Source organism: Periplaneta americana, chromosome 9, assembly GCF_040183065.1.
Source record: "Periplaneta americana isolate PAMFEO1 chromosome 9, P.americana_PAMFEO1_priV1, whole genome shotgun sequence".
Lineage (NCBI taxonomy): Eukaryota > Metazoa > Arthropoda > Insecta > Blattodea > Blattidae > Periplaneta > Periplaneta americana.
Genome location: NC_091125.1, coordinates 123151129 through 123167954, shown reverse-complemented (window position 1 = coordinate 123167954; position 16826 = coordinate 123151129). Strand labels below are relative to the sequence as shown.

At 34.2% G+C, this 16826-nt stretch overlaps 1 protein-coding gene across 1 annotated transcript in view; it reads right to left on the bottom strand.

The window, feature by feature from the left end:
• Positions 1-16826, bottom strand: part of rdgC (retinal degeneration C) — a 484209-nt gene that overhangs the window by 229988 nt on the left and 237395 nt on the right. The window contains exon 9 of the mRNA XM_069835771.1: positions 9348-9384. Coding sequence (XP_069691872.1) covers positions 9348-9384 — 37 coding nt within the window. The remainder of the gene's footprint in view (positions 1-9347; positions 9385-16826) is intronic.

The window sequence follows — 16826 nt, the reverse complement described above, 5'->3', positions numbered from 1 at the left end:
CTCTGGTTCAATGGATCAAGTAATTTGTTGATTGGATAGTTTAATGGTTTAAATAATTAATTGGATAGAGTGAATGGAACAGTTAATTTGTTTGTTGTACGAACTCGTATAGTAATTATTCGATTATATTATATCATGGATGAATTGGTTAGTAAAATGTTGGATGAAACAAATGATTAGTTGATTGGTTGATTTAAATGACTAATTTTTGGTTTTAATGATCGGATTGATATGATTAGTTGATGGGTTGATTTAAATGACTAATTTTTGGTTCAATGATCGAATTGATATGATTAGTTGATGAGTTGATTTAAATGACTAATTTTTGGTTCAATGATCGGATTAATATGATTAGTTGATGAGATGATTTAAATGACTAATTTTTGGTTCAATGATCGGACTGATATGGTTAGTTTATGGGTTGATTTAAATAACTAATTTTTGGTTCAATGATCGGATTGATATGATTAGTTGATGGGTTGATTTAAGTGACTAATTTTTGGTTCAATGATCGGATTGATATGATTAGTTGATGGGTTTATTTAAATGACTAATTTTTGGTTCAGTGATCGGATTAATATGATTAGTTGTTGGGTTGATTTAAATGACTGATTTCTGGTTCAATGATCGGGTTGATATTATTAGTTGATGGGTTGATTTAAATGACTAATTTTTGGTTCAATGGTCGGATGGATATGATTAGTTGTTGGGTTGATTTAAATGACTAATTTTTGTTTCAGTGATCGGATTGATATGATTAGTTGATGGGTTGATTTAAATTACTAATTTTTTATTCAATGATCGGATTCATATGATTAGTTGATGATTTGATTTAAATAACTAATTTTTGGTTAAATTATCGGATTGATATGATTAGTTGATGGGTTGATTTAAATGACTAATTTTTGGTTCAATGATCGGATTAATATGATTAGTTGATGGTTTGATTTAAATTACTAATTTTTGGCTCAATGGTCGGATTGATATGATTAGTTGATGGGTTGATTTAAATTACTAATTTTTGGTTCAATGTTCGGATTGATATATGGGTAATTAGTTGATGGGTTGATTTACATTACTAATTTTTGGTTCAATGTTCGGATTGATATAATTAGTTTATGGGTTGATTTAAATGACTAATTTTTGGTTCAATGATCGAATTGATATGATTAATTGATAGTTGATTTAAATGACTAATTTTTGGTTCAATGGTCGGATTGATTTAATGGGTGGATACGTTGGATACTATTAGTGTGAAGAAAATGTGTTTATTTACTTTAATACTAAACATTTTATGGCTTTTGAAAATTTTACACTCCGACTTCCTCGTACACAGTGTGCTGTTAAAAAAAAAACTTTTCTAGATATTTTTGCGAGGATAGGTTACATAGAAAAAGAAAAGTTCAGAGTCCCTCTAATTAACACTCCCAAAAGGGTTCTCGCCCTCTCCTCGTAGTTACGGTCGACCTGTTTTTTTAAGCGACGCTCTTCATACGGTCCAGTGAAGAGAGTCGTTAGCTCGCCTTGTATTCAAAGACGCAGGCACCGGTATCGGAGACGCTAGCGACATTTCTAATGCTGGGTGGGAATGGGGCTGTAAAATTATTCATCGCGAGCAGGCGCTTTGCGCGCTTGATCCTGGTTTTATAGACAATAAAATTCAGTGTGTTACGACTCACAAAACAGTCGTATAAATACTGGTTCACGTTCCGACATTTATTTTGTATCTCATCACGATTAGATTACACTTTTGTTTTACTTTCCTATTTAGAAGAGATTATTACTTGCTACAATGAAGCAAAAATCTCCCATATGAAATGGGTTATAAATAAAATTTTTCTGAACTTTTTCCCTAATTAAACATTTTTTAAATTGATTTTGCTAAATTTTATCATTTTGCTGATATAATTTACTGTTAAGTTTTTATTAGTTTACTGGTTTTGTTACATTTTATTTATTGTACAAATATAATTATAAATTTTCCTGAGAATGTTTCCCTATTCAAGCACTTCTATTTTTTTAATGTCCTAAGTTTTTCAAATTTACTGATATAAGATATTCTGACAATGTTTCTCTCAGAATATTTAGCTTATTGATTTTGCTAAGTTTCATAAGTTTAGTCATATTATTATAAACTAGCCGTACCCGTGCGCTCCGCTGCACTCGTTAGAAATGAATATAAAGTAATGACATAATTAAAATAGGACGTTTGATCCAGGGAACATTCGTGTTTGATAGAAGGATAACTCGTTTAATATGTTACTTAATTTAAATTGTATTTAAAATATTAAAATGTGATCATTTTGATCCAGAGACCACTCATTTGGTACAATGACAATTCCTTTAACATGTTATTAATTGTTATCACCAATTATTTTTGGAAAAGCGAAAATTAACAGAAAAATTTTGTCTACAGATTTATTATTATGTTTATATTATATTATATTATATTATATTATATTATATTATATTATATTATATTATATTATATTATATTATGTAAAAAGTGTGTTGATAACGGATGTACTCGAATTAGAAGGTTTTTAATTTGTTGTGGGAGCTCTTGAATCTCAGGAGGAACAGCTTTTACAACAGCGCAACATAATCTGCTTGGCTCATTACCCAATTTTTTTGCATTGCATTTATTGCATATATATTTTATGTATTTTAACACGATTCAATTGAGCATAGTTCAAAATTGAATTATAAAATAATGGATTGCTAAGCTAACGTACTATTACTACATACTAAATCAATACAGTACACTTTCGTTGTTCGTTAATTCTCTGAGATAAAAATGAATATGTTCATAAACATTATTTTAAGAAATACAGGAAATGAATATACAGAATAACCTATCAAGTTTCTGTGCATCAGAAGCTATTTTAATCTTACCTGTCCTCAATTCACTCACACGTTACTGTAATTTCATTATAGCATTATGTCCATCCAGAGAAACTACACTTTCCAATGACGAAATAATAATTAATTATACAAATCGGTTAATTTAGCTTCCTATATTACTTCATACAAACACAGAAACATTGTCTGTAGGCTATGTTTCATAGCTTTCGATTGTTGTGTCCAAGGCCCCTTATAGACGAAGTCATTTGTTTTTTATTTCAATACACCGCCTTAGATGGCAGTTATTTTAATTTTAAAACTCATTTACCTCATTAAATATCAGCCCTATCAAAATTTTTCAAAGAATAATTTTTAAAGAAACTTTCGTTATGTAATATTTTTCACAAAAATCAATAATAAGCGAGATATTTCGATTTATTTAATTCAGGGCCCATTATAACCCCCCCTTTTAAATAACGTATTTTGAATGCCATATAGCCTAAAATCTAAGTTACAACGAACTTAATTTATATTCCAATTTTCATCGAAATCCGTTCAGCCATTATCGCGTGAAAAGGTAACAAACATACAGACAGACAGACAGACATACAAACAAACATTTTAAAAAAGCGATTTTCGGTTTCAGGGTGACTAATTATATGTTAATACCAATTATTTTTAGAAAATCGAAAATTACCAGAAAAATTTTGGCTACAGATTTATTATTAGTATAGATATTATATCAGAAGTTACTGTAATAACATTATAGCATTATGTCCATGTAGATGGTGAAATAATAATTAATTATACAAATCAGTTAATTTAGCTTCCGATATTATTTCATACAAACACAGAAACATTCTCTGTAGGCTATCTTTCATAGCTTTCGATTGTTGCTGTCCAAGGCCCCTTAGAGACGAAGTCATTTGTTTTTTAATTCATTACACGGCCTTAGATGGCAGTTATTTTAATTTTAAAACTCATTTATCTCGTTAAATATCAGTCCTATCAAAATTTCTCAAGGAATAAAACTTATCGCAAATTATTTTCAAAGTAACTTTTGTTATATAACATTTTTCGCAAAATCAATAATAAGCGAGATATTTCGATTTATTTAATTCAGGCCCCCTTATAACCCCCCTTTTAAATAATGTATTTTGAATGCCATATAGCCTAAAATCTAAGTTACAACGAACTTAATTTATATTCCAATTTTCATCGAAATCCGTTTGGCCATTATCGCGTGAAAAGGTAACAAACATACATACAGACAGACAGACTGACATACAAACAAAAATTTCAAAAAAGCGATTTTCGGTTTCAGGGTGGTTAATTATATATGTTAGGACCAATTATTTTTGGAAAATCGAAAATTACCAGAAAAATTTCGGCTACAGATTTATTATTAGTATAGATTGTCTTTAAACTGTCCCTTCATTAAAAGTTTTCTTTAGTTTATTAACTATTATAATAATATGCTGATATAATTATAAATATTCCCGAAAATGTTTCCTTCATTACGTTGGCCCAGAACCAGACTTTCCCAAGTCCATCTTACTATTTTTTTTTTTCAGGAGAGCTATTTTAAGCTCCTGAAATTCAAAGCCTCGTGAAACAATTTGGAATAGCTTCATAGCAACCTTATGGAGAGGAATATTTATAATTTTGTTCGATTCATATACGCGGACAAGAACTGGAACACAATGAAACAGAGATTTCTTTCTTATAAAAAGTTGGACTTAGAACAGTCTGGTTTTCAGCCATCGATTAAGCATGTATTAGTTTATTGATTCTGCTCATTTTAATTTAAAATTCAGGAATATTGCCTAATGTCACTAATATAATTATAATTTATAAATATCCCTGAAAATCTTTCTTTTATTACGTATTACTTTTAGTTTATTTAGTTTGCTATTTTTTGTAATTGTATTGATATATTATAGGCTAAATTTTACTGAAAATATATCCGCATTAAGCTGCTTCTTAGTTTATTGATTTTGATATGTTTCGTAATTGTCCCGATGTAAACACATTTATTTATCAGTATGAACGTTATGGTAAAGTAAACGCGACAAAGACGCTGCTTTGGAGTCTGTATTGATACATCCATTGAAGGTTAAATCATATTGTTGTGGTGAGGATGGTGCACTCTGCTACTTAGTGGAATCAACACCGGTCAATTTACAAGGAATGGACAGTAGATTGTGAATTCCATTTGATTAAAGTTTTATGCCAAAAGCACAACTTGGGCCATGAATGAACAAATGAAGTTCCTTAATTAACAAATGTATTGCGGGTTGTATTGACGCATTCTTATAAGGGGCAATGTTGTATTTAATTTTTGTTAAAATTGTTCTCGAATGATACGGAAGAAAACGTTTCACGTAAAAAAAGAAGGGAGTGAATTACGCGATAATATACGGAGACCTGTACAGAAACAAAATTATATCAATAACAACGCAGTATAGAAATCAATCGGCGTATACTGAATAACCAGAGAATGTCACAAAGGTATTCACTTTCTCCGACATTATTTAATAATATATAGATAAATGATAAAGATAAGTCATAAATCGCCGATGAAGTTAGATTCATATCGTTCAATAAAACAGACCGATTTTGTACCCTTGCTATTTGCAGATGAAGAGCTCATTATAGAAAGAATAGAAGATGAGATCCAAATTAGTGTCGTGCATTTCATGCTCTATGTTCGGTTCAAGTTTGTCGAGTGTGACAAGAACCGAAGTCTGCTTTGAAGAAGCGGATTTGTCTCGCTCGCTCGGTTTTGCCCCTTGTATGATCTGTGCCCTTCAAGTTCGCTGGCCTCTCCTACACTCCTCTCCCAACCCTTCATGCTTTTAGCTGAGTAAGGATTTTAGAACAAATCTTGTGAAGATTTATTTAGTTGTAAGGAGAGGTAATTTTTGTTATAAAAATATGAGTAAACTTCGACAGAAATATACGTACGTAGAGATACGTCACATTATGTCACAGTTGTTACTATACCAGTTACCGAAAGAAAATACCTATAATTACATTCTTCACATAATATTCAAATAAATCACAATTTCTCCGTAGCAATATTTGTGTGACTATACGCATGATGAAAGTATTACAGGCAATATGTTCGATTCAAGTCAGTCGAGTATGACGAAGTTCGACATTCGTCGATGTTCGCTTTGCAGAAGAAGGTCTGTCGTGTTTGTTCCATTTTGTTACAAAAATTTTCGCTGTCCTCGACTGACCTTACGATTAGTTTTTCATGTAAGATAAGACGAAGTTTGTAATGTCTTGGTTGCCTCTCTCATGTTCGAATATTGCAGGACACTATTTTAAACCGCATAAGTATTTGAACACATATCTTGCGATTAGTTTTTTCATATGATATAAGACGAAGTTTGCAATGATTTGGTTTCCTCTCTCATATTTGAATTTTGCACATACTAGTCGGTACTTTGAACATATACGTTTTCTAAATATTTGTTTGACTTATTTATACGTATATTTTTGTGAATGTTTAATCATATTAATAACAAGAAAAATTACCTATACTCATTACTATGCGTAACTTGGCAATAAATGTGCCTTATCCTTATGCAGCTGAAGCGTAAAGACGCAGGGAGAGGAGGAACTAAGAAGAAAGGCACCGAACATATGTAAGGAAAGGGGAAAATTTGAACAAACGCAAAGGGAGCTTCAGTTCTACAAAGACTCGGCAAACTTGAACCGAACATGAACTGGTTTTCAATGGACTCGGTTATTTTAGTTTACATGCTTCACTTCCACGTACTGTTGGGATGCCTATGGAGTAGGGCGAAGTTCGTAATATCTTGATATTCTCTCTCATGTTCGAACATTGCACGACCCTAATCCAAATAGTAGTCAAGAAACTTAACCTTGCTGCGAAGGAACATAATATAAGTATACATATACAGGGTGTTCTGAAGAAAAAGTTTTCAATATTTAGAGAGGAGATAGTATGCATCAAAACAAAATAAAAGCCCTACAAACATGGGTCCTAAAATTAATATATTCTAAAAAATGAGCAAATGTTTGCTATCACTGTAAGAGCAGCATATCTTCCACTGTAAGCTCTTGGGCGAGAAGCAAACCATGCTCCTATTCAACAGATACGAAACTAACTTAGCCTACCTGACTGGTACAGTAACATTACTGCAATAGTACTATTACGAACTCTAACATACTGAAGTCTCTTTAAGCGTCCTCTTCATGCAAACAAAAACAAAGTTATGCTGTGTAATACACAACGACAAATGGCTACATTCTTTTCTCTCATGTTAAAGAGCTCACAGTAGAAGATATGCTGTTCTTACAGTGATGGTAAACATTTGCGCATTTCTCAGAAGATATTAATTTTAGGACCCATGTTTGTAAGACTTTTATTTCTTGTTGTGATGCATGTTACCTCTACTCTAAATATTGGAATCTTTTTTCAGAACATTCTGTATAATGACAAAACGAAAATAATTGCATTCAGAGAACTTCAAGCAATAACAGCAAAAATAACAATAGAACGACGAAACCTAGAAGAAATCAGAGACTTCAAATTCTTAGGATGCAATATTACATAGATATAGAAAGAGCCAAGATGTTGAAATAGAATTAAATAGATTCAGACATTTCTGTGAGACCGTATTTATAAGAAAACAGATAAGAAAAAACAATGATTATACTACACAATGTTATTGCATTTCCGCTTACATTTCACGGATGTAAAAACTAAAATGCTACTGGGAAGCAGTTAGGAATAATAATTGAGCCCTTTGAAATTAAATTCCTTAGTACTGTCCCTGGATATAGTTCACTAGACCGCAGGAGAAGCAGAAATATAAGATAAGAGATAAATTTGCAGGATATTTCTGTCATTATACATACTGGTGCATGGTTATGAAATTTAATACGAATGCCAACAAAGAACAATATAAAAGACAAAAGAAGACCAGAAATATTAACTCTGAAAGTTTAACTTTTCATTCCTCATCATATTATGTAAAACGATATATGTATTGTGATTTAAATATACAGAATGTTCCAAAAGTTAATTTCCCCTCACATAAGTAAAACAAATCCTTGAAAAATATTTAAACGTCTTTCTCTTTTGTGTCCTGAATGTAAGTTCGAGGTTATAATTTCACCCAGGAATGTATAGACAAACCGAATTGGACCCCTCGGTTCAGTGCCTATGGGTTTATATAGTACTGGGTGTTCATTTCAAAATGTGTCATGACGTCACTGTTGATGAGTCAGCGATTTAAAGCGAGTTTCTGCTTTTGTGTCAGAGAAGTTGCCTATTAATCAAGGTGTTCAATCTGATCTTGAGAACGTGTACGGTATAACTTGAACGTCGTAGCAACAGATGGCGGTCTGTACGGTCTGTGTGCTACCATAACCTCTTTCGAACTGTGTTTTGCGCCGGCAAGTCGTACGCAGGGCATTTGTTATCATCGGTTGCGTACGGAAACATTCCACAACACAAATCAAATGCTCCGTGTCCATGTTGACCGTCGAAATTAATGTCAACAAATACGTAAGTAATCGTTTTAACCCTCTCCCCATATCCCGACAGTACGTATTTCCAAACAGTTCACATTCCTGCCACTACCGGCGTTACCGTACGTATCAGTAAGTACTCTTCAGAATGAACGCCGTACTTGCTAGGCAACTTCTCTGGCACATAAGTAATACACATCTGCGGAAGTGTAGGAAGATTGAATTGTCTAGGCTCGTCGACTAGCCACATGACGGCATACAGCGAGCCATGACACACTTTGAACTGAACACCCAGTATATTCACGGATTTGGTGTGGAAAGAGGACCCAGAACCAAATATCTGTATGAGGCCTCTTGAGTGAAGCTTCCATTTTTCTATAGATCCACAAGAACGTTTTGACATAGTATACCAATGCATTTCAGAATTGTTGCACTTGAAATAAAACACTGGTAGCAAATAAATCGATTGCTACATTGACACGTCTATCTCTAAGTAAGCTGCTGAAGTAAAAATTTCTTTCAAAAAATAAAGTTCTATCAACCCCATCTTCGCAATTCCAGTTATCACTCAATTAAAATTAGAACTAAGCGAATGTTAAGTCTCCTACCAATGTTATTACGCAAAAGGAAGCTGACTTTCTGGGACATGCTATATGTGTAAAAAATTTGCACATAAGTTGAGTATTCGATGGAATTTGTTCAAATTATGTATCTTGAAATTAATTTGTTCGTTAATGATGTGTGGGATGTAAAAGAATTTGACTGCAATAAAAAGTAATTCATAGGCATATAATTAACAAAGAATATCGAATTACTCATTACCATGATATTGGAGATAAAATATTTCTTGGAAAGTAATTTTTCCAGACATAAAGACTCCAGTTTACAATGAAAATATCTGCCTTCCCCAGACACATTTGTCTATATAACAAATTAATATTTTTATAAATATTTTGGAGACATATAACGTAGTATTATGTATTTAGACTCACCTTGTACTTCATCTTCACTTCCCGGATAAATCCATATCTGAAAATAAGAAAATACTCTTTACAATGGAAAAAGCTTTCGGATATGTAGCAATGTTTAATACTCAAATGCTTACATGTTTCGGGATCTGGGAAACTTGTCACAATTTACTGATCACTAGGTGAATTTGTTAATATATTATGTATCCGTCACTACTACAATTTTTCATTCATTTAATATCCGCCACTTTCATAATTTATCACACTCTAACTGTATGTACATGCGTTATTATGTCACAATACGCAATAGGAAATGCATAACCTACAATAATTTGGTTAGTTTCTATAGTTTTATATGAATTTTTCCCTCTCAAATGGTGCAAATTATTATAGATCATATTCTTTAAATAGCACATTCCTTTTAATTAAGGTGATCAGAACAATAATGTCTGATCCCAACCGAAATCGAATTTTGAGATATATGTACGATTGTACACTTCTGCCATTTAACTTTCACACGGTGAAGTTTCAAATTAATTGGGATATGCCAAAGCTCTTATATTGCACATAGAAAATTAGTCCTTAGTAGGAAAGAAAATTTTCTCGGTGAATAAATGGCATATCCCAACTGTGAGAACTTTTGTTTGCGTCCACTACAAGTTCATGGCGTTGGACTTACTTACAAATGGCTTTTAGAGAACCCGAAGGTTCATTGCTGCTCTCACATAAGCCCGTCATCGATCCCTATTCTGAGCAAGATTAATCCAGTCCCTATTTTGAAATCCCTCCCTCAAATCCATTTTAATATTATCATCCCAACTACGTCTCGACCTACTCAAAGATTTTTTTTTTCTTCAGGTCTTCCAACTAACAATCTATATGCATTTCTGGATTCACACATATATGCTATATGTCCTGCTCATCTCAAACGTTAGGATTTAATGTTTATAATTATGTCGGGTGAAGGATGCAATGCGTGTAGTTCTGTGTTGTGTAGCTTTCTTCATTCTCCTATAACTTCAGACTTCTTAGCCCCAAATATTTTCCTAAACACCTTATTCTCAAACACCTTCAGTCTCTATTCCTCTCTCAATGTGACAATCCGAGTTTCACAACCATACAGAACAACCGGTAATATAATAATTGTTTTATAAATTCTAACTTTCAGCTTTTTCGAGAGCAGACTGGATGATAAAAGCTTCTCAGCCGAATACTAACAGGCATTTCTCATATGTACTCTGGGTTTAATTTCCTTCCGATTATCATTTATATTTGTTCAGGATTTTTTCTCGTTGCCAAACTTTCAGAACGGCCCCGAGGTTCACTCAGCCTCCTATAAAATTGAGTGCCGCGTATTTCCCGGGAGTAAAAGGCGGTTAGAGCATGGTGCCGACCACACCACCTCATTCTAGTGCCGAAGTCATGGAAAGCATGGGGCTCTACCTCCATGTCCCCCCCCCCAAGTGCCTTCATGGCATGTTACGGGGATACCTTTACCTTTTACTGTTGCTCCAAGATATTTGAATTTTTCCACCTCTTCAAAGGATAAGTTCACAATTTTTATATTTCCATTTCGTACAATATTCTGGTCACGAGACAAAATCATATACTTTGTCTTTTCGGGATTTACTTCCAAACCTATCCTTTACCTGCTTCAAGTAAAATTCTCATATTTTTCCTAATAATTTGTGGATTTTCTCTTAACTTATTCACGTCATCCGCATAAACAAGAAGCTGATGTAACCCGTTCAATTACAAAACTTCTCTTTTATCTTGGACTTTCCTAATGGCATATTCTAGAGCAAAGTTAAAAAGTACTGATATAGTTGATGGTGTATCTCCTTGCTACTCATAGAAAACCAAACATTTTAATCGAAGACGATATTATAGAACAGAAGAGAATACAAAGAGAACAAGGGAATACAAAGATAACAAGGAGAACGTAATGGGGAGGAGGGTGGAACATGGAGAACAAGGGTGAGACAAGAAAAAGAGAAATGTAACAGCGGGAAGACTGTGAGAATAAGAGAAAACAAAGGAACAAGGGCAAAGGAGACCATGGGGAATAAGAGGAGAACGAGGGAAGAGATCAAGGGGAATGCAAGAAAAACAAGGAAAAAATACAATGAGAACAAGAGAAAAATACAAGAAGCACATGGAGGAAATACAAGGAAAAAGGGGGAAATACAAGGAGAATAAGGCTAAATACAAGGAGAACTACTGGGAAATATAAAAAGAACAAAGGGCCTTGTATTTTTATGTTATTCAATGCTGAAGCTATCTCCCAGTACCTACTGACGAGAAAGACATAATTCTACATCAGAACGAAAGAAACAAGTGCAGAATTTGTAAAGATTTAATATTAAGACTTCGGGTATCCTAGCATTTTAAACTAAATGCACCCACCCATATGCATAGATAAGCTTCGATATCTTCGGTCTTACTAATAAACCGTGTACAGTTTTTATACGAGACTTATGAGGAGTTGAGACAGAAAACGTTACTAATAAACCATGCATAAGCAATGGATGTATAAACAGGCTGTAACTATACAATGGGAATTGCTTTGCAGTAGTTACATACAAGAAACCCCTTGTTTAAACTTTGTATATAGAGAGAAAATGGCCGACCCTCTAACAGCTGTTCGTATCGACTGTTATTTTATGATGATAGATGCCTTGTAACCACAGAAGAACACACCAAAGAGCACAGAATAAGTAGACTAATATTGCTGTAGCTTGTACTCTTTGACAAAAATAGAGTGTGTAATCTATCAGAGCCAGTTGTACTATCGATACTTAACACGGCACACTAGAGCGCTCTACCGGATGCAATAGAGAATCTCAGATATTCTATTACCTTTTGTAATGAAGTAATGACGAAACTATGACGTAGCTGCGTTAACAGTTATACTGTTATACACGATGTATGTTGTGATTATTAGTAAGGAATTTACACACGATTTATAAACGAGCTACTCAGTGTATAAGTATAAGACAGTTAAACGTCTGTATGCAGAGTTTTTATTAGTAAGACCGCTAGTGAATAAACCTAAAAGCCGACATCGTTTTATTTTTTGACAACTGATTGTCCACGTCTATAACCAGATGTTTTGAGACTCTACTCCTTACATAGTAGAACTTAGAACAATTGCTTTTCCTTTCACCTTCTGTCCTCCTAATAGTTTGATGGCTGTGTAAATACGTGTATAAGGAAGGTAAGATAATAAATAATATAGCGCCGGTAAAGCCGCCATAGAATAAGGAAACCGAATACTGGAAAAAAAAAAATCTGTTCCGCCTGTATTATCATCAACAACATCAAACCTAAAGAACTGGATTTCTTGCTAGTCCAATGCAAACTCTTGCAATGATTCTTCATTAACTGTAAGAGTTCAGAAGGTGTAGAACTTACTGGATATGCGACTCGCGACAGGATAATCTTGGCTGTCTGTGCATGAGCGGAATGCGCGAACTTGGTTAACAAAAGCCTAAACTAACCAAACCTAACCTTCATATATACAAGATGTGTAAGCGGAGCACGAGGGGAACTTCTTTATTTGATCTTGATTTGATCTGGAATGTACACGCGAAAATAAATTCGGATAAGAATCACGCTGGCACTGCATGAGAGGTCCGCGCATGCGCCACAGTCAAACTGTTCATGTCGTGAGCTCCTCCTCTTACCGGTCATGTGACCAGCAAGGCAGAAGGGTGTCACTTCAGGCAATAGATAACGCAAAAGGAGGGAAACAAAAAAAGTCCCTATGGAAGGAGAAATGAAATCTCCACGTCCCTATTGAAAATTCAGTCCTAGTTCGCTAGGCTTGAGACCTCAAACTTTGAAACCTCAGCCATAGATTGGAATCAAAACATATCACAAAACTTTTGTTACACTTTGAAGTGTTTTCAGCGTTGACGTGGCGACGGAAAACTCTCGAACTACGTACGAACCCAAAGTCGACGTGAGGCTGTGCGGCGTCTTTGATCAGCATGTCCCTGTACGGGCGTCATATTGATAATTTAAACTGTCCGTAGCTTTACCTTGTTCCGCTAAATTCAATGCCACTCTTCTCCATGTAAACATGATTAGAATGTGAGACTGGCTGGCTAGCATGTCACTGTATACTCTCACGTCATGTCTTTATGTAAGGCTAGATCCGACCAGAAAACTGAACGATATTCCATGCTAAATAAGTATGCGACAATAAAATTCCTAATCGCTCTTTCTAAAAGTTAAACTTAATAGGGTCACATACCAATGTGGAGTCAACTACTGACCCCAAAGGATATTTTAATAATATATTTTTTATTACAGGGAAATTTGTTTTACGTTTTTATGGCTTTATTTCTTGTTATATTATACACAATGTAACAAAAAATCAAGTTTCGGCAGCAGTTAATTGTGGAGTAAAATTATTTTTTGTTGGTACATGTGCACTAGAGATGGACAAAACTAACTGCCGCTCTCGCTCGCTGTGTTGCTGCATTTGTCTTTCGAGTCTCGTCTCGTCATTCTCGCTGCGCTTCGAGTCTCGCTCGTCGTTCTCGAAATAGCATTTGGTCGGCGTGGAAAGATTTCGTAACTTTGAATAACATACGTCATTAAAATAAATAACAAAAATATTTAAATGAGACAAAAATACAAAACTAAACACAATCATAGTTATCAAAATATTCTGGTTCTGTTATATGATAATTACCTATGGTTATATAAATAAAAAAATTCTCAAATAAATTTGCATTTCTAAGAAACATAGAACATGACATTAATATCTTTTTAATTGGATTGCACACTTGATCTAAAACATATGAAAAGAAAATTCCTAGCCTTTTAATGAGGGCCTAGTAATTAAATAAACACTGGGGAACGGATTATTATACACTGTAAGGTAGAGATGTTTCAAATAGGCTACTTTATTGTTTATACATATATAACAGTTGCCAAAGTAGATAAAAATTCAATCAGGAATAACCAACTGCTGACTTCGGGACTTCGGGAGATGATCAATATCGAGTCTCGGAAGACTCACAATGTCTTTTCGTCAAGGACGCAAAGTAATGCAACATTGTCGTGAAGGTTTTCGGCTTTGCGGGCGCCGAGTTTCGTTTTCTCGATCGTTGTTCATCTCTAATGTGCACATTGGATTTCTTGTTTTCATATTTATTACATCAGACTCGGTAACAATTGCAGTTAGAAGGTTGTATTTCTTTCTTTCACTGTAAATATGTCTAAGAGGAAGTGTTAGACGGATGCAGATATTGAAATGAGGTTTCATTACTTGACGATATGTGTGAGAGGAAGAACAATAATTGTTTGTATGCATCTGAAGTATGTTAGTGTAATATGTAACTAGTCGGCGATGTGTGCAATAGAGGAGAAAAAGGAACTGGCCACCCTATCCTATTATCTCCTGGCCTAGTTGCCTCATACGTAGTGCCTTGTTGGTATCACTTGCGAGGTTCAGACCTTCTTCGAACAGTTGACTAAACAACAACTAGTGAAAATGAAGATCTTATTCTTCAGCCTGCAGAGCAAGATATAATAGGAAGAAAGTAGCGAGTCAGAAGAAGAACAAGGCAATTTCTATTTTAATCCCTTTGAATAATTACATCACTTTTTATTATTTTCCTAAATATTTATTCTCCTTATTATTTATACTATTTTGAGCTGTAACAGCATATGAGAAAATAACAGATTCCTGATTACCCTTTGCATGTAAATATTAAGGGTGCTATGCATAGACATTTCGCTAGCCCGCGCTACGAGCGTGCTAAACTAGCCCCGGCTATCGACTCATTACTTGTACAGAATTCATATCATATCATGTCGCTAACACTGATTTATGAATACGAAAAACGTTAGTTCGCTGATCATCCACCGGAAGCCTGCGCTAAGAACGTCTATGAATATGGCCCTTATTGTTTTATAAGTTCAGCCCGTACGATGGCGTCCACGTCCAGAGGAAAAATCGAATTGAAGAGTACAGAGCCATAGTGGGCCAAGCGCCGTTTATTAAAAACGGACAAAGCAAGGGTTAAAGTTAAATGAATGTCAAAGTTTAATGAAGACTGACGTGTCGTTTAGTTTTAATGTGTAGACTTTATATCACTTGCTATATATTTTTTTTTATTTTAGTTGGTTATTTAACGACGCTGTATCAACTACTAGGTTATTTAGCGTCGATGAGATTGGTGATAGCGAGATGATATTTGGCGAGGATTCACCATAGATTACCTTGCATTCACATTACGGTTGGAGAAAACCTCGGAAAAAATCCAACCAGGTAATCAGCCCAAGCGGGGATCGAACCCGCGCCCGAACGCAACTTCAGACCGGCAGGCAAGCGCCTTAACCGACTGAGCCACGCCGGTGGCTCACTTGCTATATGTTTCCATTTAATTATGGTAATAACTTCATTTTAACCCTTGTTTTCTACGGTTTTAGTAAATGGCGCTTGGCCCACTATGATTCTGAACCCTTCAATTGTAGTGTACTTTACTTTGTAAATTTTAAGTATTTTTCGTATCGCAGTTTTTAGTCCTGGTTGAGTGTTAGAGAAGGCCGTATCGTCTTAGCTCTGCCAGGTTAAAAAACTATTATTATTATTATTATTATTATTATTATTATTATTATTATACATGTTAGGTTGTTTCTTTAATAATCACAATACATGTTTACACTTATTGTACTGTATTTCATTTATTTACAACCTATAATTGATTGAATTAAATTAGCTCATAAATTTAGTTACTACTTTACCTTATAGGTTTATCTAAATTTAAATAAATACATATGTAGTCTACTAGTCGTTAAAATTGAAGAATATTTCTGGAGAACCTTTTAAATGTAGTGTAAATATTTGTAATTTAAATATGTATTGTATTGATTAAGGCTGGTTGAGTAGAAGAGAAGGCCTTATGGCCTTAACTCTGCCAGTTAAATTAAACATTATTATTATTATTATTATTATTATTATTATTATTATTATTATTATTATTATTATTATTATTATTATGCTCAAAAGCACTATCCCCCATACGACGACAAAAGTCTGTGTGCCTAATAATGTCTTCCTGTACGTTATGCACCATATTCCTGTTGACAGTCGTTACAGCTGCATGAAGCCGTGAAACAAGATCCATCGGGCTCTGAAGAGGTTTATTGTTTAAGTTAAGTACAGTAGTGGCAAAAAAAAACCGGACCGACTCTTGTAGCTGATTTCAGAGCCTTGTTCAATCCAGAGCACGATAGACTGGTAACTAAAGACTTTCGTGGTTCGAATCCTGCCTGGGAAGGAATTTTTTTTGTTTCTTATTCAAATTTATTCCCAATAGTTTTCGATTGCAGCGATATTTTACTACTCAATTAGCTTATTATTCCCAGAACATGAATTTTACCAGCAACCGAAAAGTACTGGGAATAAATTTGAATAAGGAACAAAAAATGTTTCCTTCCCAGGCAGGATTCGAACCACGAAAGTCTTAGTTACTTGTCTATCGT